Source organism: Ptychodera flava, chromosome 8, assembly GCF_041260155.1.
Source record: "Ptychodera flava strain L36383 chromosome 8, AS_Pfla_20210202, whole genome shotgun sequence".
Classification (NCBI taxonomy): Eukaryota; Metazoa; Hemichordata; class Enteropneusta; family Ptychoderidae; genus Ptychodera; species Ptychodera flava.
Window position 1 is genome coordinate 1,524,834 of NC_091935.1, and position 25,617 is coordinate 1,550,450.

General features: G+C 35.0%; 1 protein-coding gene across 5 annotated transcripts in view; it reads right to left on the bottom strand.

Moving 5' to 3' along the window:
- Positions 1-25,617, bottom strand: part of LOC139138158 (fibroblast growth factor receptor 2-like) — an 88,489-nt gene that overhangs the window by 17,414 nt on the left and 45,458 nt on the right. For 3 of the 5 annotated variants that reach the window (XM_070706397.1, XM_070706395.1, XM_070706396.1), the window contains 8 exons: positions 23,334-23,463; positions 22,382-22,557; positions 21,916-22,008; positions 5,482-5,499; positions 4,879-5,011; positions 1,873-2,102; positions 1,290-1,426; positions 513-637 (listed from right to left, as the gene is read on the bottom strand). In XM_070706397.1, coding sequence (XP_070562498.1) covers positions 513-637; positions 1,290-1,426; positions 1,873-2,102; positions 4,879-5,011; positions 5,482-5,499; positions 21,916-22,008; positions 22,382-22,557; positions 23,334-23,463 — 1,042 coding nt within the window. The remainder of the gene's footprint in view (positions 1-512; positions 638-1,289; positions 1,427-1,872; positions 2,103-4,878; positions 5,012-5,481; positions 5,500-21,915; positions 22,009-22,381; positions 22,558-23,333; positions 23,464-25,617) is intronic. The other 2 variants (XM_070706399.1, XM_070706398.1) reach the window with 2 other exon arrangements.

Below are 25,617 nucleotides of genomic sequence, written 5' to 3' on the forward strand. Positions count from 1 at the left end.
TGCTAATCCAATATTTATCAGTACTTATTTAATATGAATATTGTGACTGCTAATGTTACAAACTTGAATTGGCACAATGGCTGAGTAAAGAAATTTGCAAATCCGACCTTACTGCATAGATGCAACAAGTTGTTGATTTATTTATTTTTGTACAGTGATTTAGCAATATGGTAATAGTTATATTGAACTGTTTCTAAAAGTGTCATGGATACAGTTGAGTAGTTGTTGGAGCAGAGTCCATTACTAGATGAGTTCCCACTGTGAAAATATTAGTAATTCCTTGTAATTACATAATCTTTACAGAGTTGCTTTGATGGAGGATTATGGAAATAAAGAAAAATTCCCAGGGGTAGCTTTGGGGCACGAACTCAACACCAATGATGATCCAAGGTTAATTTGGTCACACACCGTGAAGTGTGTAAATAATTGATAGCTTAATTGAGACCTGGATGTTTAAACAAAATACTATAATTATAAATTGCAGGCATGAAGTGTTTTGTACAGAAATTTACCTTTCAGCATTTTCACAGCACACGTTGTAGTTGTAGTGTTACTTTCCTTCTTCATAATTCCCATGGCAGATGCTTCAAAGACCTGACCAAAGGCACCTTCTCCAAGCGTCTTACCCAGGGTCAGTCTAGCAATTCAAAATTTTACGATTCCTTTATCATCACCAGGATAATTTATTTATTTGGAACAGCAGCAAAAACGTAAAGTATGTGTGTAAGTGTCTGTAGGTACCTGTATATACAACAACAAAATGTGACTTGTGTATATATCTATATATCTATCTATATCTATATCTATCTATCTATATCTATCTATATATATATATATATATATATATATATATATATATATATATATATATATATATATATATATATATTATAACAGGAAGAGACTTTCATAAATTTTCGGCTGACTCGCAGCGTGTTTGCAAGGTTATATCTGATTGGTCGATTGTCACTATTCACAGCAACTTAGGGAGTTTATTTGTATTATTTCATTATAACGGTACGATTCTGCCAACCAATTGGATAACAGCTTCGAAATCGCTGCGAGTCGGCCCTAAATTTTCAATAGGATAATTCTTGAATAAATTAATTTTGTTCTGTACAGTTGCACAATGAAGCAGTGGAAACAAAACTGGTTTATGAACCCATTTCATGATAGAAACTTCAAATCTAGCGATCAAATTCATTACTTGACATGGTGACCTCACCGTAACAGAATATTTTTAATAGCTAGATGGAAGGGTAGCATTAATTAATCATCTATATCCATACCTGTTTCTTGGAAACTCCCAGTTTTCATCATACGGGATTTCAATTTCTGATATGGACGTAATGTTTGATGACAGCCGCTGACTACGACGGATCAGGGGCTGCGAAGATCCGACAGAAGAGTTAGACTCCATTGACATCTGAAAATGATAAGTCAGCAAGATCATAAACATGCAGAGGATGCTGATACAGCACAACCTCCAGGCTTTTACAATCAGTCTCATTTTTACTGGATTTGTTCAGAAAATGATCTGAGAAAAATTCTGTTTTCAAGTTCACACGGCATGAATGAGAAGTATAAAGATTTACACAGCTGCAAACTGAACAATCCATCATTTAAATTGTAACTGGCAAGTGGATACCTTCTAAGTAGACTTGAAAATATTACTAAAAATAGCACTGTCTAATTCTGTGAATCACGCATGCAAACTGCAAGACTTAGTCCCTGCATATCAAGTTGAGTTCATCTTGCCGCTGTGATTTGAGTTTCATACAGTGACACTATTGCTAATATTCATCAAAGCCATCAAAATTGCATGCATACTCAACTAAACTCTATAAGACATGGATTTAGAAGTAAAATTACCTGGTGCTGAATGGCTGTTGAGTTTGGGTTTTGCCGCCGAGCAAGCCCTGGTCTTTGTGACTTTCGACGAAAACGACAATATATGTAATAGATAGCGAAGGCTAGGACAAGTACGACAACTATTACTATGGCAATGATTATGTACATGTGTGATCCTTTCTCCTTTGGCAAATCAATATTGTCTTCTGGATATACATCTGTTGTAAATACTTCAATAGAAATGTTGGACGCTATGGACAAACAAAAGTGAACAAAAAAGTTACACAAAGTCATGAAAATTATACAATACAAATATGTCTGTCGTAAAATTAATTGCCATCACGCATAGGTTCTTTAACCTGATCACCCTAATCCCTGAACGCCATACAGTTGCCAAAGTAACCTTTTTTCAATTGGAAAGCCCCTTCCAAAATCAGACACAATCTTCGTAGTGTGTATTTTCATGAGTATATAATCATACTCAAAGTGCTATAATCACAATCCCTCCACTCAATATGGTACAGTCCCTCCACTCAATGTGGTATATCCCTCCAATCAATGTGGTACAGTCCCTCCACTCAATGTGGTAAAATGGCTTTATACACTGTATCTCAACGACATACTCTATACCCTCACATTTCTCTCTGTGATGGACTGGGATGAATTTTTCCCATGTTGATGAATAGACTAAATGGTTACTCAAACTAGCTAAAAGTTTTGGTATTTGGATAGTTGAACGATTAACAAGTTTCTATTACAGAAAAGTAAGGCCTAGCTGTGTTTCATATCAATATCACTTGATTTGCAAAATTTAGATAAGAAAACATACTGTATACTTTTACACTGAGATAAGTATTTGTGTGCAAACATTCCTTCGGCAGATGAAGGTCTATTCCAATAGGAATAATATCTTTTTAAAATAAATTATCTATAGACTGTAGTTTAAACTGGTGTCCTTGGAATGGTTACCCTTGACAACCAATCTGTCAACGATTTATTGGATCAGCAAATTTCTTTCAACGTTCTAAAACAAGTCAATGTATTCACACTGGAATACACTGACATAAGGATGGATACAAGGCAGATCCGATGTTGCATTTTGTCAAAATAAAGTGCCATTTTTATCACAACAGAACATGCAAAGCTTTCAACTTAACTAAACGTGGCAGACGAAAACATTGTTTGATCAGCACACTTTGAGTTTTAGGTTCACACTGAGTTATACTGTATCAGTTTTCACTATGTAAGAGATATTGATATCTTATAATGTATCATAATGGCATTTCAGCTTCATTTTGAATGCATCAAGAGCGCCACCACAGTTATATTTTAATAGTCAGCAGTTGAGAAAAGCAACTACAAACAATGAGATAACTACCAATTCACTAAACAGCAGTTGTAACATCATGTTGTATACAGTCTGCACAAAAACCCAGCTTTTAGAGATGTGCATGGCCAATACCAGTAATTTGATTGGCTATTATCAGGTTATTAGCATTTACACCATCATGTCAGAAACCATTTTTTAATGGGGGGTTCATCTTCTTAATGCCCCGGATGAGTATCATAAAGCTATATGTTGCCAAAAGTAAACCATTGCCGATTGGAGAGGTGTGCATTCCTCTGATGGTATCTACATTGGAAGAAAATTGGCTTGAAAATTATAGCATTTTCATTTTGTTTATGAGAACACCACATCTTTATTCTGGCAATATTGCTGGCTTTTGTTTATTTTCAATGACACCACTGAAATACACCATTGTTGCTAACATTACCCATCATGCAATGGTACCAGAAAAGCCCGGTTGTCATGCAGACTGAGAGTTTCAATGACAATATCAAAAGAGCACCATGTCTTCTGACTGACATATAAGAATCCCAATCATTGAACTTCAAAAGTTAACATGATGTTTAAGTATGTTTTCATAAAGAATAGCGAGGAAACTATTTTGTGCATTGCCCTACTGTAGTTTTCTTAGTTATTTGGAATTAGTTTAATAGTGCCTGATTCACACTTAACAAATGTAATAATGCTTCCTTCCAGAACATGAGAAAATACGTCATGATTTGTGCCCATGACAATGTTCAAGCACTAACTGTCTGCAATTCACCAATGTCATTTACAAGGCTCTGACATATATTTACAATTCAAATATGTTTTACATGAAAACATTTTCCAGAATTAAACATAGAGAGTTTTTCTGTATCATTATGTCAGCATGTTGTCTTGGCAAAAGACCACTCTTGTCTGGTAAGTAATTGAACCATAATGTAGAAGTAGAAAAGACATCGTCTGATTTATTATGAATCCAAACATTTCAAAATTGTCTGACTAATTATGAATCTGAACACATCAGAAGCCTCAAAACAATAAAAGGTGAACTGCAGACTATTTGGAGATTATAATACTGTCAAAACAAAGAAATCATTCTTTCATGGTTTGGTAAACAACCCCAATAGCTGTCTCTTTTTGCTTACAAAAATATTACCATCCAATCTTCCAAGAGATGTTTTATATTTTCATTATGTCTTTGATAATGTCACTAGTTCAATCCATGGCAATAGATTTAGCAAAGTCAACCACTTATGCACGTATTTACAGGGGCCATATTTGAGTTACATCTCAAAAACATGTTTTATGTTTGTCACCAGTATAGAAAAAACATTCTCTAGTCGCAATGCAGTTTGCATTTTTACATACGCTGCATTTTATTTCAAACAATCTTATCAAAAAATGCAAAAGATGCAGCCAATGGGGCAGTTAATAAATGTTTCTTTATCTTAAACTTCCTACTAATTTCCAATAAATATTGTCAATGTTAATAACACAAAATTTGCATAATTCTTAGAAATGACATCCCTACAGGTTACATTACAGCTCACTCTCCGCATTTCTACACCTTGTTTGATGTATTTTTAAAGTCACGGTTAGCTGCAATATAATTCTTGTGAGGGAGCTGTGGTCTGTGGAAAAATGATTTTGGTATTATAACAGTATTTTGTATCACAGTGGATTTAAACACTTACTTGGCAATACAGTCAACCAGGCACTCTTGTGGCCTACACCCAAATAATTGCTAGCCCAGCATATGTACTTGCCACTCTGCTCCACGGTGACATTACGTAGAACGAGCACATCCTGATTGCCTGTCACACTGGACTGAGGATGAAAAGAAAAAACACCTAAGTATGTAACTTCAGTCCTAGACACAAACACAGACAACATGACCAACAAAATGTTAATATTGTGCAACACATTTAAAATGTAACAACAGAAATGTACCCATGGGAAAACATTTCCTGAAAACGATGATATGGTAATCATATGCCATGCATTTGGCAACACAAAAAATTGTCCAACAACCCACATAAAATTGTTAAACTTGTAAAACAAAAGAACAAAAGAAGATACAGACTAGTTTTTATATGTGCACAAAAACGATGAGAAATTCCTGTTGTTGACATATTATGGTTGTCCACTAATCACATCTGAGTCCACAATGATAGAAAAAAAAATTTCTCCAAACTACAAAAGGTGAGTGACATGCATTACATGTCTGCGCTGTTTTGTCGTTTTTGCTTGTTTTTGTTCTGTTGCTGTTGTTTTTTTTAAAGTCTATACTGACTCACCCTGTTTTTGAATTCTAGCTACAAGATGGCAAAAAAGACATTAAAAAGTAGAGGAGATTGTTATCATTCAAAACAGGAAGAAAGAGTCATGACTGTAAAAGGCATGGGATTAGTAGATAGAGAGAAAGAAGAAAGTGTTAAAGAGAGATATGAGAGCAGGTTTCTTTGTAGGGGAGGTTATAGTTAGTTACATCAAAAGATTATCTATGAGCTCCTGTTAATCTATACATACTGATAGACTGCAGCACTAGCATTTAATTCTACAGATCACATGTATGCATTATGAACAGAACAAAATTAACATCAGGATGATACATCAGACAAAAGCTGTCTGGAAAATAAGCGTTTTTTTTAACAGCTCCTTTCCCTGGAAGGCAAAAGTTTGATTAGTGCAAAAATGCATACTGTTACCACATCTTTGATGATTAGACCTGAAAGGATCTATGCAAAACATGGTGAATAGCTGGACCACTGTGCTATTTAGCTGGACCCACATGCTATTTAGCTGGACCCACATGCTATTTAGCTGTAACCATGTGCTATTTAGCTGGATCAATACACTATTTAGTTGGCCCAATCTACTATTTAGCTGGACCAATATACTGTTGAGCTGGAATAAATACCATTTAGCTGGACCAATATACTACATGTATTTAACTGGATCAATATACTATTTATCTGGACCAATACACTATTTAGTTGGACCAAATACTCTTAACTGGGCCAATATACACTATTGAGCTGAACTAAATGCTATTTAGCTGAACCAATAAACTATTTTGCCTGACCAATATGTGTTATTATAGCGTGCTATTCCTGTATATCAAGATCTTGATTTTATTCTAAGTAGTGTAGGTTTAGTTGTCATACTGAAAAAGGAATTACATTAGGCTAGACTTCAGTTAATTCATAATGAAGTGGTTGCAATTTTAAAATCCACTGATATTCATCATTGAGAGAAAGTTGTTTGGTGAGAAGCCATTTGATGAAAGGAACACTCATTTTCATTTCAGCTTTCATCTGTTTCAATCAACATTATTATGTAAACTGTGAAAGATTACCTGAAATGACAAACAGTTTAGTTGTAGATGTATTCCATGACACCTTACATAAAAGCATGGTGTAAATTGGTGTTTTTGACTGTTCTATCTTGCATTATGGGATGTGGAACAGAAACTGACGGCTACATCAGGTTTCATCATCTCTTATTGTCCACGTTCAACAAATTTGATGTAATAGCCCTTAGCCTAATATCTGATTGACGTCACAGCAGAGAGTGAGAGAGCGTTGTCGGCAGTGTTGGTTGACAGTGGCCTAAATAGAAGCAAATCCCTAAGGCATGCTTTACGTTGAATCCATCACAGAATTCACAGGGTATAACATTTTACAGCCTTTCTAAATGCCGTGTGCACTGACAAGTAAGGCCTGAGTTCCCTTTCATAAAGAACACATGATTTTCCCATGATATTTGGAAATGCCATTCTGAATTTTCCTCGCTGTCAAAGGTGTTTCTTCTTTGTCTATCTAGGCATTCATCTTACATCATTGTCTTCTGCTTTGAATCATGTTGTCTGCATTAACTGTATTTCAATGATTGATTATTCATACACGTCTTTGATTAATCTAAAAGATTTATTTCAAATATAAAAACATATCAAAACTAGTCTTTTTAATATTGAGCAAATTCTCTTTTTACCGCTGAGCTTGCCTTCTATGTATACAAAATTTTTCAAATGTGAAATGTTAGAGGATGTTTGTAATAGAGAAAGTTAAGTCTATTTTGAATCATTTATTAAATACATTTTATTCAGGTTTTCCTTCATTTAAATTTCAAAGCTCATTCAGCATTGTTTCTATTGGGAATTCTCAACACCTCTGGCTTAGTCTTGCTATATTGTAATTATTAAGTCTCACAGATATCTGCAATGTTCCACAAGGACAAATACGTCTGGATTAGCATAACTGTGATAGAGATCTGTCAGTCTATAAGACTTGTTAAAAGCCAGCACACACATTTGCATACTTGAGGTGTGATTAAAAGGCTCAGAGGGGAAGGGGTTTGTTACCTTGATCACTAATGTATGTATGAATTTCAAGTTTCTTGACATTTTATCAGCTACATCAATTCCATGCAGGCAATTTAATTCATTGTCCATACATTGCAGATAAGGTCGCCTTCCGTTTGAAATATATGACAAAAATACAGAATTACACCCTTCAAAGTGTAACGAAAGTTCAAAGCAACTGAGTGACCTTCAGGTGTTAATTATTAATTCATAATGTACCTCAACTGACTTGAGTGTCAAGTAGGTGATGCCATCAGGTGTGCCCGGTCATATATCTCATCTCCCACAGGTATACAAAGTGCTACTGTTTTATATAGTTCATCAATCTTATTAGTTTTCAAATGTCACCAAAGAAAGCACTTATTTTCTATATCAAATGTAAAAACTTTGAGGGTTAATTGACAAGCTTGAGCTGTGCTAGGCACTGTTGGACAGAGATGAAATCCTTTGTAGATTAAAAGTATTGCACATTAAAGCATATGGAATGAGTTTGTTGGGACAAGGATTTAGTCATGTGACAGGTCACTTCATAGTGCCCAGTATCTTGAAAAATAGCAAAAGAGAGGTTGAAAAAACACATAATTTCCTTAAGTTCTGCTTACAAACAAAGAAGTAACAGAAATGACAATGTAAAGTACATTCTTCTGTGTCTCAGAATAAATTAAGCATTTGACTGGTGTGAACCTTAATATTCAGAAACATGGAGTAACATTTGACACTTCTTAGAACACAACATTATCATAGAGTTCATGGAAATTTACAAAAAGTATACCATGTTTCCTTTTTACAACATGAAAAAATACAAATATAGATTACTTAATTTCCCTTCCAGAGCATGTATGTAATCCTGCATCCATTCAATACACCATTTCTTTCGATTATTTTCACTTCTACAGGATAACCAGCTCGGATAACTCAAAAGACAGTAGTCATATTTACCGAAAATTACACATTTTCTTAAATAACACAAACACTTAGACATGTGTCGGCTATATTGATAGGACATTGATAAAATTAGACAGGAACACTGCTCATTATACACCAGTCAATTGAACAGTTTACCAATTGTATATCATTTGCTAAAACACAATTGTGAGATAATCTGAGAAATTATACACTGAAGTGACAAGTAGGATATAATTTTTGTTTCTATGCCAGGACAAACATCCTGTCCAGTAGGCCCTGACATACATCCCATCCAGTAAACCGATATTCTTTCTCACTCTAATTTTCTGTTGCTGCTCAAAAATTTGCGTGAGAGGTAACATTATATAGAGCCGGGCCTTTTACAAAAACAAACTAATGATTGAAATGAGTCTTACATGTCGTCAGAAAGCAAGCACACTATTGCAGGGCATACTGCCCATATTAGTGCATCAACTGACCTCAAATGTGGTCAGAAAGCAAGCACACTATTGCAGGGCACACCGGCCATATTAATGCACCAACTGACCTCACATGTGGTCAGAAAGCAAGCACACTATTGCAGGGCATACTGCCCAGATTAGTGCACCAACTGACCTCACATGTCGTCAGAAAGCAAGCACACTACTGCAGGGCATACTGGCCATATTAATGCACCAACTGACCTCACATGTCCAAGTGCTTCCATGGAAAAGTGTTTTGATAATACCAAGTGTTAGTTTATTGTGTAAACAGATCAGTTAGCATGACTTCAAAGGTTATTGATAATCTGTCATTTTCAGATTGCTGGTTTCCTTAGCAATAAAATTTGTTTAAATTGCTTCTAGTTTTTGATATTCCTGTTTCATGCAGATGGCAAAAGCTATTCTCAAAAACAAAGAATCTATGAGGTGTTTTCCAACAATTTTCATATATATCAAATAAGTGAGGTGACAAAATTGTGGTCTTAAAAATATCCATTTGTAAGTTTTTTTATTTTGTGAGGTTTGAAAACTGCTAAAACATAATTATGCTATGCAATCATTCACGAATGTCTTGAGGATTCAATCAGGTATTGACTTTACCACTTCTGTTTACACTTTGAAGCAATAGTATTAATTACCAACAGATATTCTAGATGTGCAATCTTCCATTATGTACATGCAGTTCAAACTATGAATTATAAATCTCAGTAACTTAAAAATCAACATTTGAAAAGAAGCTTGTGAACACTAAAGTTAACTTGACATTGCACAATTTACAGCAAAGACAATATTGAACTTGAAGTCTGAAAATGTGTTCAGTTGAATTCACTGATGCAGTTAGTTTCATGTTTCAGATGTCAACCACAACCACAAGCAAACAATTTTGACGACATTGTAACTTCACAGAACCAATATCACCCCTGAAAGAACATCTTAACATTTGCTGAAAAATCAACACTCCCAAGCACTAATCTATATTGCCCTGCAGGCTTATAAATATTCAATCACTGAGAAATCTGAAATTAAAATTATTCCTTTTGACAGCTGCACAGGATAAAGATAAAAGAAAAGCAATGTCTGCCAGGTAGTGAACTTAATGACACAACTGTAGATAACATGCAAAATGGTCAATGGAGAGAAAAACTAGATCTATAATCAAGCTGTTATCATGTTCAGCAATCTGACATCTGCAGTTCAGATATCAACCAGCCTACAGCAATGATAAACATTTATTATTTGAAACACCTGTATTTTTAATGAAGCCACATATCACAATGCGATGGATATATCATTACCTTATTGCTAAGTGGTAAATTTAAATCGGCTAATTTCAGCGAAGCAGCTAATTTCAGCAAAAACACAGACGTAAACACTGCATGGCTGTTCCAATCAACATTAATAGATCAAAAAATCTACACCTCTATTGGAATATAATATTTTTATCATTAATGATTAAATATCTAGTTTATTCTTGAAAAGAATGACTTCAATTAATTTTCCTGACATAAATGGAAGGATCTAGGAGAGTCAATTTTCTTTGATCAGAGTTCAATGACATAGTTCCATTTCTTGCAAGATGGTCAACTTGCAGATTGCTGTCTACGATTTACAATCCTATTTCAATGGATAAACAGCGGCTCTCAGGTGGAATCAGTTGTCAACACTGATGCATAAATAAGTGAGTGTCATATTTGAACAATACCATCATATAACACACACATCAACGGTTCCTCTACTTTGACTCAATACAATGATGATGACTGTAGTAAATGTAAGGTGACTAATAAACAGCATGTGATCGAATCTGACAGAAAACAAATAAACCTGTATTTTTAGCCTTCAACATTTCTTAGGTATACTCCTACGGTGTTTATGTCCAGTTCTTATCTTTCTGCATACCTGTTTTGTAGAAAAGCTGACATCACACCCAAACCTAGATAGTTACAGTATGATCTTATCATATCGGGTTTTTGACTTTTGACACCATTAACTCATAAACAAGCCAACACAAATCTGTAACTCTAGACTCCACAATAAGCTGGAACTGAGATCAGGTGATCAACAGAAACAAAGGTTACAGTCTTTGATATGCAAATGAAGTAAGGGGAAACTTGTAACATTATTCTTAATAAACATATGCTGATAACTGAGAGTGAAAACAAGTAATTTTCTCTTTTTTTGGTTGGTTGCATGTGATCATGCAAATATATGTATCATATGATTTCAGAACTTTCTAGTCTTCTGACTACTCTCAAATTCTGGATACAGAAATTCTTAGGTCCCAGATACAGAGACTGCATAAATATGAATTTCATAAATGCTGCACATTAATATTTTGCCAGGTTATACTGCCTGATACACATCAGTTGCTGTTGGCATGATCTGAGAATAGAATGCCTGCACTGAGTGAAATTTTCTACATAAAGGGCAATACATTAAAGGGAGTGCAATACATTAAGGGAGGGTGTCGTTGGAACTTTGCTCAAAGGTTGCCAGGGACCCCCATGACTGATGTAAACATTTCATCCAGGGTACGTTGGCAATTGATGAAAGTTAAAACACGTTTGTTAACAATGAATATTGTAAAATTTAAATGTTGCAGCTCTGTTGATGTGATGCATCCGAGATATCATGCATGAAATGCATTGTTTGTAAACAAGAAAGTCGCACACGCTCAGTTCCGATGACACCCTCCCTTTAAATACAGTATGTCAAATATAAATTTCCAGCTTTGTTTTACAACAATTTTTAGATATCACAGTAGCAAAAGATCAATGAAGTCTGAATTGAATGTCATGATTATTTCTCAACATGTGACATCATTCCTTTCCCAATCACTCTGACATTTCATCACTTTTCCAAAATTTCACCAACACTCGTTGTATTTAATACACAATATCTCGAAGTCAAAGATGACAATAGGTACACCACAAATATTGTTATCACAATTTACACAAAAAAGTCACTTCAAAAGACAGTCTATAACAGCAATCACAAATTTCTGCTGGTGACATATTATCCATGAAATCTGAGCAAACAAAGATTGTGGCACAGAAATACTTCACTCTCAGCAAAGCTACTTCACAGAGTCAGTGGTGAGAAAGGCATTTTCTGTTTGGGTCTTTTGTCACTTCTGTGAACCCTGAAAGCTACGTATAAGAGGTTGTTACATGATCACATGGTGATAAACAAACACTGTTGGTCTGCATGGGGTCATCTTATCAATGTACATTCTAAAAATGTTTTGTCAAGTAGACATATAGTACTCTGTATCATCAAAGTTTAGGTTTTTTCAATTATCAGATTTCCATTGTAAATATACAAATCTGGGTGCTTTTATTACCACAGGTTTGTTTCTGACAGAAGTGCTGCAGCTACTGAAATTTCAAAACAATTTTTATTTTTAAAGCTGATCATGGTGAGATTACAATCAAAACTATTTTGGAAACCCAATGGTGAGGTTTAAGCTTGGTGTGATACCATTTTGGACCAAAATACTGTTCATTCCAGGAGTCAATAGTGTGTTTTTTTTACCTTTGGGGCAAAGGCAGAGTAATATTGTACAGATTTTCAAAACAAGCAAACTGAGTAACCAGAAAGACACCAATTATGCCATAAAACCCATTGTCCACAACAAACTGGGGAAGGGCTATGTAGCCACATGAGCCAAAACAACTCCATGCAAACTCTCAAATCATCCTGATTGTAAATTTCATGTTAAAATCTGACGTTTCATGAAAAGTTTAAATCCCTAATGAATGGAACACAAGGTGAACTTAAACACTGGTAGGGACTATGACCTGTAACCTCTACATGATTCAAGCCTTTTGACCATAAAAGCTCTCAGTAAAGGACATAAATTTATCATTTGAATACTTGCTGACCAAGCACATTTGCATACAGGTGATCTGGGCCTGTGAAAAAAACTGATAAAAAGGGCCTGATGTCTGTATCTGGTGATCAATTGATAGTTTTCCAAAGCATTTTGGAGTTGAGCCAACAGATGGTCATATGGGGTGATGCTGACAATTGTAAAAGAGTACCTTAAAGCGTGTCAATGGTGGACAACACTCTAGCGTGATCTAGTTAGGTGCACGTGTCCTTGTTTGACCCAAACCTTGCTTTCTCCATTATTGGATAGCTAGATTATCATCAGGACTTTTAAGCTATGCAATAAAAATGTACAGAAAAACTCAATCTCCAAAAGTTGATACATATAACATCCACTAAGAATGACTAGGAAAGCAGCCATTCTGGATGTACTTTAGTTAAATATCTTTATAAAAGCTTTGAATATTTAAATTTCATTTCAAGATATGTGTGCTTTGAGCTCAGTGGTACAGCAGATGAACATGTAAAGGAGAATGGTAGTTAATATTCTTCCATATAATACTGAATGAATAAGAAATGACGAAGGATCAAAAATGATAGCATGTGCAGTACAGAGGAAACGGACATCTGTATAAAACAAAACACCTGAGACTGATAGAAGCAATTAAGGCACAAATTATACTGGAATTCCAATTTAAATTAATATTGGTGAAGAAAACACCACTGATATTAATTTGCCTTTCAAATCTGCATACATAATTATTACTATGCATGTTTAATTATAAATTTGCATAAAGAAATGTTTATATGATAGGACAGATACATTTGAATACAATTTTCAATTGATCAATCTGAGAGAAACCAAGACAGTCTTGAACGATGTTGCAAAATTTCTATGACATCCAATATGTATGTGTTATAACTTATAGCTGATAGAATTTTCCAGCCTTAGAAAGTTAAGATAGATGTTAGAAATGCAGTTTCAATGAGAGAGCCTGACCAACTGCAGATCACCTACAGCATATTTATACAGTAAGGTCCGTCTGCTTGAAAATAACAGAATTTGCAATAATTGAATCATGTATATTTGGCATTCAACTCTGCCTGTCAATGGCATACATGTATATTTGGCATTCAACTCTGCCTGTCAATGGCATACATGTACAGTATATTTGGCATTCAACTTTGCCTGTCAATGGCATACATGTATATTTGGCATTCAACTTTGCCTGTCATTGGCATACATGCATAGTATATTTGGCATTCAACTCTGCCTGTCAATGGCATACATGTACAGTATATTTGGCATTCAACTCTGCCTGTCAATGGCATACATGTACAGTATATTTGGCATTCAACTCTGCCTGTCGATGGCATACATGTAAGGATCAACAGCACTGTGAAGGATTTCAGAGTTGCAAAAAATAAATACTGTGGCGTCATTTTTGGAAACTATCCAGGTCACGTCACCAATAAACAAAAACTTAACTGCGACATATGCTTCATTGCTAACTCTGTCACAGATATGGTGCACTTAGTCTTAAACTCTTATTTCTATCAAAATTCATAAATTAAACACATTGTCTCAATATTGATAGGAAATCCAACTTTAATGGCAACATTTTGTGAATCAAATGCGATATTGTACTGCATGTATCAACATGTTTACACTATATTCATAAGTACAGTATCTGTAAAATGTTAGGTGTCTTGGAAAGAAGACTCAGTATTCTGATTTAATATGACAGCTGTGAGATCTCTACAATGTAACAACTCTTGATAAATAGTTAACTCCTTAGCCAGCCACTGTGCATGTTATGAAAATATGATAAGACAGATGAAACACAAAATATTACACTCCTAACTTCAAACCTAGACTGCCCAGACATCATTACCTAATATGTAATATTGACTAAATGATTGTTTGCTGGGAATGAGGCCTAAGAATTTAGCTTTCAGTGGTTATTTAATATTGAAATAACTATATTTCTTTCTGAATTTGTCCAGTACCCATGGAAACAGATAACAGCGTGTTGATTGTCGCTTGGACTATGTATACCTGTGGAAACGCAGCTATCTGTTGGCGGGGTAGCGGGGATCGCTATGCGGGTCAAAGGTCAACCCCGCCACGGATATCCGTGGCGGGTTGACCTTTGACCCGCATAGCGATCCCCGCTACCCCGCCAACAGATAGCTGCGTTTCGATTGCCGCTTGGACTATGTATACCCTCTGTATGTCAATCAATTCATAACTAGGTTATTATTCCATTCTTCATAAATAGTTTTTTGGTATTCACCTTTACAATTAAGGAAAAGCTCATTTGAGTGTGCTGAATTCATTGATTGGCTGTTGGCTAATTGATTGATTGATCGATTGATTGATCGATTGATTGGTTGGTTGGTTGGTCGGTTGGTTGGTTGGTTGGTTGGCTGATTGATTGATTGATTGGTTGGTTGGTTGATTGGTTGGTTGGTTGGTTGGTTGGCTGATTGATTGATTGACTATTGACTGATTGATTGATTGATTGATTGATTGATCGATTGATTGGTTGGTTGCTTAGTTGATTGGGTGGTTGATTGACTGACTATTGACTGATTGATTGATTGTTAGTTGATTGATTGATTGATTGATTCATTCATTCCAACATCCGACAGGTAAAACCTAATTACAAAATGTAGTACCTACTAATCATAACCTAATGAAGCAATGTATATTGCCAAGCTCCCAGTGTCAAGCTCATCATCATCTGACAGTGAGTCTAGTACCCTTCCCTGTGTCAAACTCATCATCATCTGACAGTGAGTCTAGTACCCTTCCCAGTGTCAAACTCATCATCATCTGACAGTGAGTCTAGTACCCTTCCCATTGAGCATGATGTATCCTCAAATGTGAATAAGTGTCCAGTATTACTCTTAAAACAGCACTTAATGATCTTAGAAGATGCAGGTGGGAAAAAAGTCAGACCTTTAGAATGCACATTGGAGGTCATACTCTCTTAAATTCACACCTACTTGTAATTACAATATTCATGTATTACACAGGAAAATTACTGTATGGTAGTCTGTAAGTTGTTTTGAGAGCCACAACAATGCTCAATATTGCAGTTAATCTCACAAAAATTAGAAGTCAATCTGCACGAGTATCACCCTACCATAATCTGATGGCTCAATAATTATAATGCATCATTCAACAGTGTATGTAAAATCCTAAATGACAATGCCATGTTGACATGTTCTATTCCTGAGTTGAAAATGGTTACATAAGAATTTTAAGACATGTATTTCCCATGAAAATGCCAAACCTTGTTCAACATTCACTATGTCCATCAACTGTTTTACATTTTTTTATTATAGCCCCAATGCGACAGAAGTGTTTAATTCACCAGACATACAACTATGCACTGATAATACAAATGAATTGAAACCATTCGACGATTACTGAGAAGTAAATTTGGCACTGTATGTACAAATCAGGATGCATTATCACAGGCACACATAAGTGCCATATTGTCTCAATGGCTATAAGTTGCCGTGTCTCCATGGCAATAAGTTTCATATCTCCATGGCGATAAGTGCCATGTCACCATAGCTATAAAGTGCCATATGTCTCAATGGCCATGGCTATAAGTACCAGGTCCCCGTAGCTATAAGTGCCATGACTCTGTGGCCATGGCTTAGTGCCAGGTCTCCTTGGCTGTCGCTATAAGTGCCATGTCTCCATGGCTATTACCGGTAGTGCCGTGTCTCCATAGTTATGTAAGTGCCATATCACTGTCTCCATGGGTATAAATTCTGTGTCTCCATGGCTAATATATCTACAGTTGATCATCACTTTAAGACATGTACCAGCATATCTCTCTCACCTCAAGGGTCATTCATGTTCATCTTTTGACAGTAACACATTCGCGTTTTTACCAATCATCAATATAATATCTTCCATTATTTCATCTTCCGTATGAAGGTCAAGTGAGGCGACTCAATATTTCAGGGCCACACAATGTCATACTCTAATGAGATTTATCAGTTAGTTTTTGACAATACCCCATGAGAATAGCTTGCTTATTAACCCACTAAATTGACACACTTGCAGATAATGAACATGAAAGATAGGGAACTCTTCAATCTAAAATGGATAGTTCAACCGCCTTAAAAGCCCAATGGAATTTATGTAGATTTCAATGAAAGATTAGTCTAATGGGCTTTGGGACAAAATATTGGAATGAAATTCAGGAAAGGGATAGATGAGGTCATGTAGGATACAGGCATGGAGCCATAAGGAATGAAATGGAAAGCCGGCATTATGAGTTAAAATGAAGGGAATTATAAAGTCAAAAATGCAATTGTGATGGAAATATATACCTGCTACAGAAGTCATGTATACAGAAAGCAAAAATAATAATGTATGGGTAATGAAAATTGTCAAACGACAATATTTATTAAAAGGTAATTTGCCTTAGAATTTACTGACTGTACAAAATAAAATTAAGTTACCGAATATTAGTGTAAAATAATATGAATAAACATGACAATGCTTTGTAATGTCACATCAAAATTTAGAAGCATTCAATGAATGAAAATTTATTCAAATCTGAAAAAGAATCATAATAAATAAAACAATGAAATAATACCACCTACACTTTAATTCAAAAATCCTCTTGTGAATAAAAATCTGAACAATGCATAATATGTACTTTGAACATCACACATTTTTTATTATTAGGATTACACAAAATTATCAGTGTAAGTATTTAACGTATAGATTACAAAATGAGGACGATATTACTTGCCGTAAGAAATTTATTCATGAAAGTGATCTAGAGAAAATGTAATGTCTGACGGCAAGTATGGGATATGTGTCTGTTGGTGAATCATTTACCTTCTGACTTGAGGAATTCTCAATTGCTTTTGTTCCTCAAATACAGTTATTTTGACCCACTTGGGTATTGACTCATTTCACCTTGCTCCAAAACACAAACCTTTATTCATTTATTTATCTATTTATTTATTTATTTAATATTTGAAAAGACACATGTTGAGGAATCTCTGTTATTTTCAACATGAAGGCCTTTTAATAAATATCTGATATCAGTAATTCTCATGAAATATACTAGCACTGAAGGAAAACTACATCAGGCAGATTTGACCAGTACACTATCAAACAATACAATTTATTTCTTGATCTGAATTCCAAGATCATCAATTTTGCTTCCACCCGTAAAATTATTCTGTAAATTTGTACCTTAAATATCTGATATCAGATTCAAGCACTCTGGAATATAATTGCAACTTTTAAAAGAAACATTTCAAAATAAATATCCTTAACTAGCCATGAAAATATTATTCCTGTTATATTTTTTCAGAACTTAAATAATTAGATTTGTCAATATTAAAAGTGATTTCATTAGCAATGAGCTGCCATTTCCTTTCATCAAATGTATCCTTCCCAATCCCTTTCTTAAATCATTGTGGATACAAAGTAAATTCCTTCATGTTTGTTCAGATTACATGGTAGTGCACTAAGCCAATTTCCTCCCACTGAAAATACAGTGAGAAAGTTGACACTGATGGTGTTGCCATCATGGCTGGCACTTCACGGCAAACACTACAATCCCATTTTGTGTTCTGACTTTGACAGTTGATGTCTAACGACGGTCCGGACACACCGTGCATTCATACTTACAGCAGAATAAGCTTAATCTAGCCAGTCACTTTGTCACAAAAATGCAGCTTTCTGAGTCACGTCAACAGCCATGCTGATTTCTGTCTTCTGAACCCTCTGGAAACTATTTGCTGTTGACCAGGTAACGATTTCACTCCTCAACATAATTAACAAGGAATTTTTTATTCCCCCAACAACTTCATGAATTTAATTTTCATTTTTATGAAAATGCAAGACAATAATTCTGACACTGATGTATAGATAATTACTATTGACCTATACACACTCCATGGCATCATAAAGGAAGGATGTATGAATTCATTAAATTTCTCCATTCTCTACTGAATGGTATTTTAATTATTTCACATTTTCTGTAAGGCTGAGTAGTGCAAACGCCTAGCCTAACTCACAGCTCTATATATTATTGGAATGCTGTTATTTCCTTGTTCCAAAGACCTTGAAATTTATCATATGCAAATGTAATTATGTGATTTCAAAAACAGAATCGTGTGCACAGATAAAGAGTAACATGTCACTTCAGTAAAGTGCGAGCATTACTGCTTTTTCACTGACCCTGGTAGACGAAGCAGTACCTTACCCTTTGAGTGCCTAAGTCGATTTTTGTTGCATTTATACTATACAACGCCAACAATTTTTTTCAGATTTTTCCCAAAATTTTGGTCAGAAAGTGCAGCCCATAAAAATTTATGTCCATCTGGTGAAAAATCATGGAAAAAATTACAGAAAAATTCATAAAAATTGATAAAATGTTGCCCTGATATTTTGGGGGGAAAATTACAGTGCTCAAAGGGTTAATCATAACCTTTATAATCCTGGCAGCAAAATATTCTGTATCTTGATCAGTTGAATAAAATAAACTAGGACGTACGTGGTCAAAATTTCAAGTGAGCTTACTGTGGTCATATCTTGTTCTTTGCTTTTCTTTGATGGATTGGAAGATGTCAAAGTACAGTACAGACTGCACACCATTGCTTCCTCATTTTCTAATAGGTCAAATTTAATGGGGAAATCACTCACCAAAAATTGTAACATTATGAGCACCAGATTTGAAGTTTGTGAGTATACTAGTGGTTTTTTTTTTCATGTTTAATGTACAATTGTCAGTGGGATATTATTTCTTGTGTAGAATTGCCCTTTACAATGGTTTGGCATTATTGGTGTGATTTTTGTCTGACTTGGTAAAAGGATCACATTGTTGTGTGTGAAACATGCATTTTAGAACTGACAGGGCAATTACCAGTAAAAACAAGATTGTTTCTGGTCACCATGCACGTAATTTCAGCTTATTTTGGGGTTACATACTCATCAGTACAGCTATCCTTGATATCCCTGTTTGCATGTACAAAAATGCTAAAAAGAAAGTGATCGTATTGTGCTGTCAGTGATGAAAGACAATAACTGTTGCATCAATAGTGCCAAACCAGCATCACTAGGACCAGAAACAATTTTGTTTTTTGGCCTTACATACACTGAACTGAAATCATCAGTTGTCGATAGCGATGATGTGAATATGACTTACAGGAAAAAAAGGCATGAAAGAAATAACGCCATCAGCACCTTGTCACACCACTGAACAGGAATTGGCCAAATTGACAAAGCAAAACACAAGTTTCATATACAGATTGTGAATCTAAGTGTCTATGCATGTCAATTGAGTCAACAAATTGACCAAAGCAATATAGGTGATTTTATGCAATGAAACGTTTACATTGAAAATACAGCAAGCTTTCTTAAGTTTACGCACCATGCATCTAAAGATGTATGTTGGCGTGATCTGATTGGTTTATCAGTGTAACACTTAATCTAGAAATATTGGCAAATAATATTCAGAACCTGTACTGCATTAACATCACATGTTTACAGCGACAAGGCAATTGACATGTGAGGTCATTTTCCATCACTAACTTGCTGATTCCGACAGGAAATGCATGTTGCATGGAATCATGGGATTGACAATCCAACAATCAAGTGACCCGGACAAATGTGTATCCGATGTAATGCACTTTATCTGTATCATATTCTTGCAAACAATTTTCTGAAATCAAATTAGCTACTTTTAAGTATCTTCATAACTTTGCTAGTATCAATTTCAAATTACAATATGTAAATTACAAAGTGTATAGAATTATATCAATCTCTATCTTTGACAATTCATGTCTGTGCATTTGTGGGAGAAATTATGCGAGTGAGAAGAAAGCCGATTTTTCAGGCTGTAATGCACATAAGCCGCCTGTTTTGTCTTACAGCAATGTTTTTCACATGTATAATCTGCACATTGTAAGAACGAAAGACTAACATTTTTAGAAAGTTATAGACGCAGATATTTTGCAGTACAATGGTAGGACACATTTGCACAAATTAATTAATGTGTATGTCATGTACTACAATTCCAAGATTTTGGAGACAACATGCACATTTCATCAAATTCATCATGGGATTTCTGATTGACTGTGCCGTGTTGCAAGTATTCTCATTTTCATCTTTGTTGAATGTGAATCATTGCTTTTCAAGGACAAACAACCATTATCATTATCACAAAAAGTGAAAAGATGGTGTAAGTAAAGTTGTCTTGATCATCAGATTTTGTTATGAATGCGGTGATTCATAGGGGAATGGTCTATGCTGAAGGGAGAGTGGCTTACAAGGCGCTCTATGTCAAAATACGGTGTGTATTACATGTGCATTAGGCATGTATATAGTCTCAAAGACATAGACATAATAGAAGCCTCTTAAGCTTAATTCCCTTAGCTAAGTTTGGCAACATTTTTTGATAGCATTTAGGTGATTACGATACACACACAACAAAAATCAAGCTTACTATAATCTGTGATGATGTGTGATGGATACACAGTACTTTCCTTACGTTGTACATGTGATAACAAAAATACAACTCTACGTACTCCACTGCGCAACTATGGCAAGATTAAAGGCAATATTCATTTATACAACAAAATCATACTGCATACCTCAACTTTAGAAAAACAAGGGTTAGTAGGCAGAATATGGTGAACTTTTCAACCCTGCCACTGGCGCAGCAATTCAATTTCATTTTTTCTTCATGGTAAATTGAATTTCCACATACAATTGGATTACGCAGACATAGAAAATACAATCATATCATGTATGTCGGTTCAATGACTTGGTTGTTGTCATGTGTACAGGAAGATTTATAAACCAATTTCAAAATTAACAGCCTATCCAGATTTGCCAGCACACAACTGCAATACGTAAAGACTCGAAGACAATCTCTTCTAGACCTGCATACTAACAATAGCCCTTTAACGTGCATTTTCATTCTACAGTCATCACCACTCTATGACATCAGATAAAGAATTCATGTTCAGGGGCAGACAATGTAGTGAATATTGCTGTTCATAAGGGCAAGATATGGTAATAACCCAAAACCACTGACCAATCAGTGTCAAGATATAAATTTCATGATGTAATGTATCTCTGAGCTGTGCCTTACCTTGGTTAGACACTCAAATGTTGGCACACTGAATTCTTTGGCTACCATCTTGTCACAAGTCCAATTATGTGGTTGATGTTGCGGCCACTTTTCCTGCAATCAGAGATATTATCATTCACTTTAACTCCAGCAAAGATTCAATTTGTATTTCAATCAAAGGCTCAGCATTCAAATCATACTCATCTTCACATTTATGTTTCATTCTTTAATATTTTGGCATTTTTTTAAAACATGGGATAATTCTTTTTTAAGCGATCAAGGCTAAAACCACTTGCACAGGCACACAAACATTAATGTGGTCAGTACCAGAATGTTAAAGGCCCGTGGTTTGATCCCTTACACAAAGGTTTTCACACCTTCTAAAGTGATTAAATTTGTGTCTATTCAAGGTGCAAAGTAAACACTTCCGCATCAATTAGGTATGCAAGCCCAGCCTTTAAGTTGAAATGAATGATTTTTAGCCTACTTTTAGAACCTCTTCCGGTGTCGCTCCATCCAACAAGTCTTCATTCAACTGTCTGAACCATTGCATATGATAACTAAGTTCAGTCATCCATACGTCACACTGAAAACGGACGTCTTCCCCGGCATACACTGTCTGGTTCATCAGTGAACCTGGTCGTATCTGTGGTCCTTCCCGGTCTGAAAATTAATAAAAGACCAAGGTCAATGTCATAGGCAGGTTACCATGGTGATTCTGTACTATGCTTTGACACAGTATGACTTTGCTTCATTGATCTGAGAAGTTATTCGTCACCAATGGTAAGACTTCTTTGATAATAGCCTCCAGTAAATGACATCATTCTGTAAAAGTCACTGCTGAACAACAGCGTGTTTTTACCACAGAATACACTCACTTCTACATCAACAATACAACTAATCACAAAGTGCCTGTTAACTTGAGTTTGTCAGTATTTTGTTTATCTATACAGTCTAAGCCAAACCCTGGAGAAAATTGAATAGTTATCTACATGCTGCTTTCATTGTTTCATTGGTAAACCCACAAAGTTACAATGTAAATAATCTGGATCATGTAAACATAATTTCATTAGTTCTATCCTGTTATTTTTTAGTATACAGTAAGCATTATGTGTGTGTTGTCTTCCATCATTGGATAACTTACATAGTAACGATGTATTTACAGTGTATGTGTTCAAGCCTTTGCAAAAAGATTTACTTTACATATATCACTAACTTCAATGTAGAAATAAACATACGGTATAATCAGTTTTACCTGAAACCCTTCGTATCTGATTTGAACCCAAGAATTTTGAAAAAAATGTACTTTTTTCACATACGAACATTTTTGCATAATATCCACTCCAAAATTCAAATATTAAATTTTGTTATCATACATCTACATGTATCTTGTGACAGCATACTATCACTCTTAAAAGCAAAATACTTTAAGGACTTACTTGGACTGATAATGTCAAGTTCAAAGGTGAAATTTTGACTTCCGTATTTGTTTCTCACAATGCAAGTGTAAAGACCACTGTAGGAAGGTATTGCATTTAGCATTTTCAACGTCCACTTGTTCATTTCATACTGGAACAAAAAGTTAATAACATCATGAGAAAAATAATATTTGATTTGATAAAAACTTTGCAATCCAATATGTTATTACTCACTCGTTTTTTTCAAAACAAGGTGGAATGAGGGATTGAATAGCATCTGATAGAATAGTCTCACGTTAAATTAAATCTTTGCCTATAAAACTATAAAACCTTGGTCTGAACACAACAGAATCTGTTTTTGAAATGTTTTTCAACATATTTAAGCAATAATGTACCCTATCTTAGATCACAATGGACAAAAGGAAAGTTTTCTAATTACAATGTACCAGGTTCAGCCGAATACATAACGGAGAGCAAAGTTTATTTACTTGACTACATTATCGGTCAGAGGCACAGCACATTACTGCTATAAATTATTTTATAGTTTTGGCAATGCCAGTGATTTTGTAGATGTAGAAAACATCTGGGGCACAATACTGGATAATCAGACACATTGTCAGTAATAATATTTGGGGATGACGTCACAAAATTTACTGGTATTGACAAAGATATAATAATAAGACAATGTATGCTTGCATACCCTGTAAAAGAAAAAATTGTCACGCGTTACTCAAGAGATATTGGACAGGAAATTAAAAGCTGTTGTCATGAAATTGTCAAGCAACTTGGCAAAATGGCAAATTTCATATTTTGATTCTCTCATAATGTGGAACATTATTGGCATGGTAACCTCATTCAAGATCAGAATCAAGGTACATACCATCATGACAGGTAGTGTTTGGTTGTGACATGTACTAAGAATCACAAGAAAAACTGTCATGAATTTTTACAGGCAGGCACCGATTTCTCCTCCACTACATGTAAATAATCATTACGTTGCTACTGAGGAAATGATATAGAAACTGTCTACAATTCAACTGATGTTACCGCTGGCTCTACAAAACAAAAAATCCTAAAACTGTCATTATTGTCCAGTCCAAAGGTGTTTTTGTGATGCTGAGCGCCTTTTTCAAATCAGAAATCTATCCTTTTGTCATGTTCTCTTTTGTTGCAGACTAATCTTGAACACTTGAGTTCAGTTTAGCAACTCTGCCTCCCAGCAATGTAAAATGTTTGCATAGAATTGCAATGTAACGCTTACTGAACAAAGCCTCTATCAACATGTCAGTGAATTCTATACAGATTTACTGTTGTACCAATAGTTCATGATATACTCATGAAGTTCTTGGATTAAGATGTTTTTGCCACGTAACCGGAGATGCATCACCTAAACTGTAACCCGAGCTCCAAAGTCTATCTTTGTGCCCCTTATAAATTAAACCCCAGTCAATTGTTCTCAGATTTTGCCAAAATTTTGAGAAAAAAAACTGTAGCAAATGAGATGTGATGTCCATTTGGTCCAAAATTATCAAAAAATTACAGAAAAATTCACAAAGGATAACTGCTTCCAGTGGCATTTGATGACAACTAACAAGATGTATCTCTGCTATCTTCACAAATCTGAATCCTCTTCAATCATGTTTCTACTGCTGTTCAACAGATCCTGGTCAAAGTTTATCACATGAAAACTCTATGTCACCAATAACTTGCTATTCTATCTGGAATTTCATTATTTACCACACAGTCTTTTTCAGTCAAGCTTATCACATCACATCTTTCAAAGAGTCTGAATTATTTAATAGTAAAGTGGTGACAAACATAAAATCTGTGACTTGTGATGAATTATTGATATTTTTTCTTCAAAATATAAATTACTATGTTAATAATAAATAATTCTTTACATTTTATGAATAATTTAGCACTACTAATTACAATTATACTGGAGCTGTGAGGCTACCCTGAAAACATTACAAAATGCAAACACTGAATGCTTTCAACAAATACAGCTGCTACCCACAATGCAACTGCATACAAATTGTAGGACCACACCTTCACTTTGATAAAATCAAGTTCATTACTGTAGATTTATTCTGACAGTTCATACTCATAGCTTGGCTTCATAGATTGGCTATTTCTATGATTGTGCTACTGCTGTCTTCATTGTAACTTCAGCTGATTGGCTATTACTATAATCAGTGCTACTGTCTTCATTGTTATACAAAATTCTGATTGGTTATATGCCTTTTGCTACTCTCATGCTTTCCTGATTAGCTATCACCATGGCAATGGTGTCATTTTCCTTGCT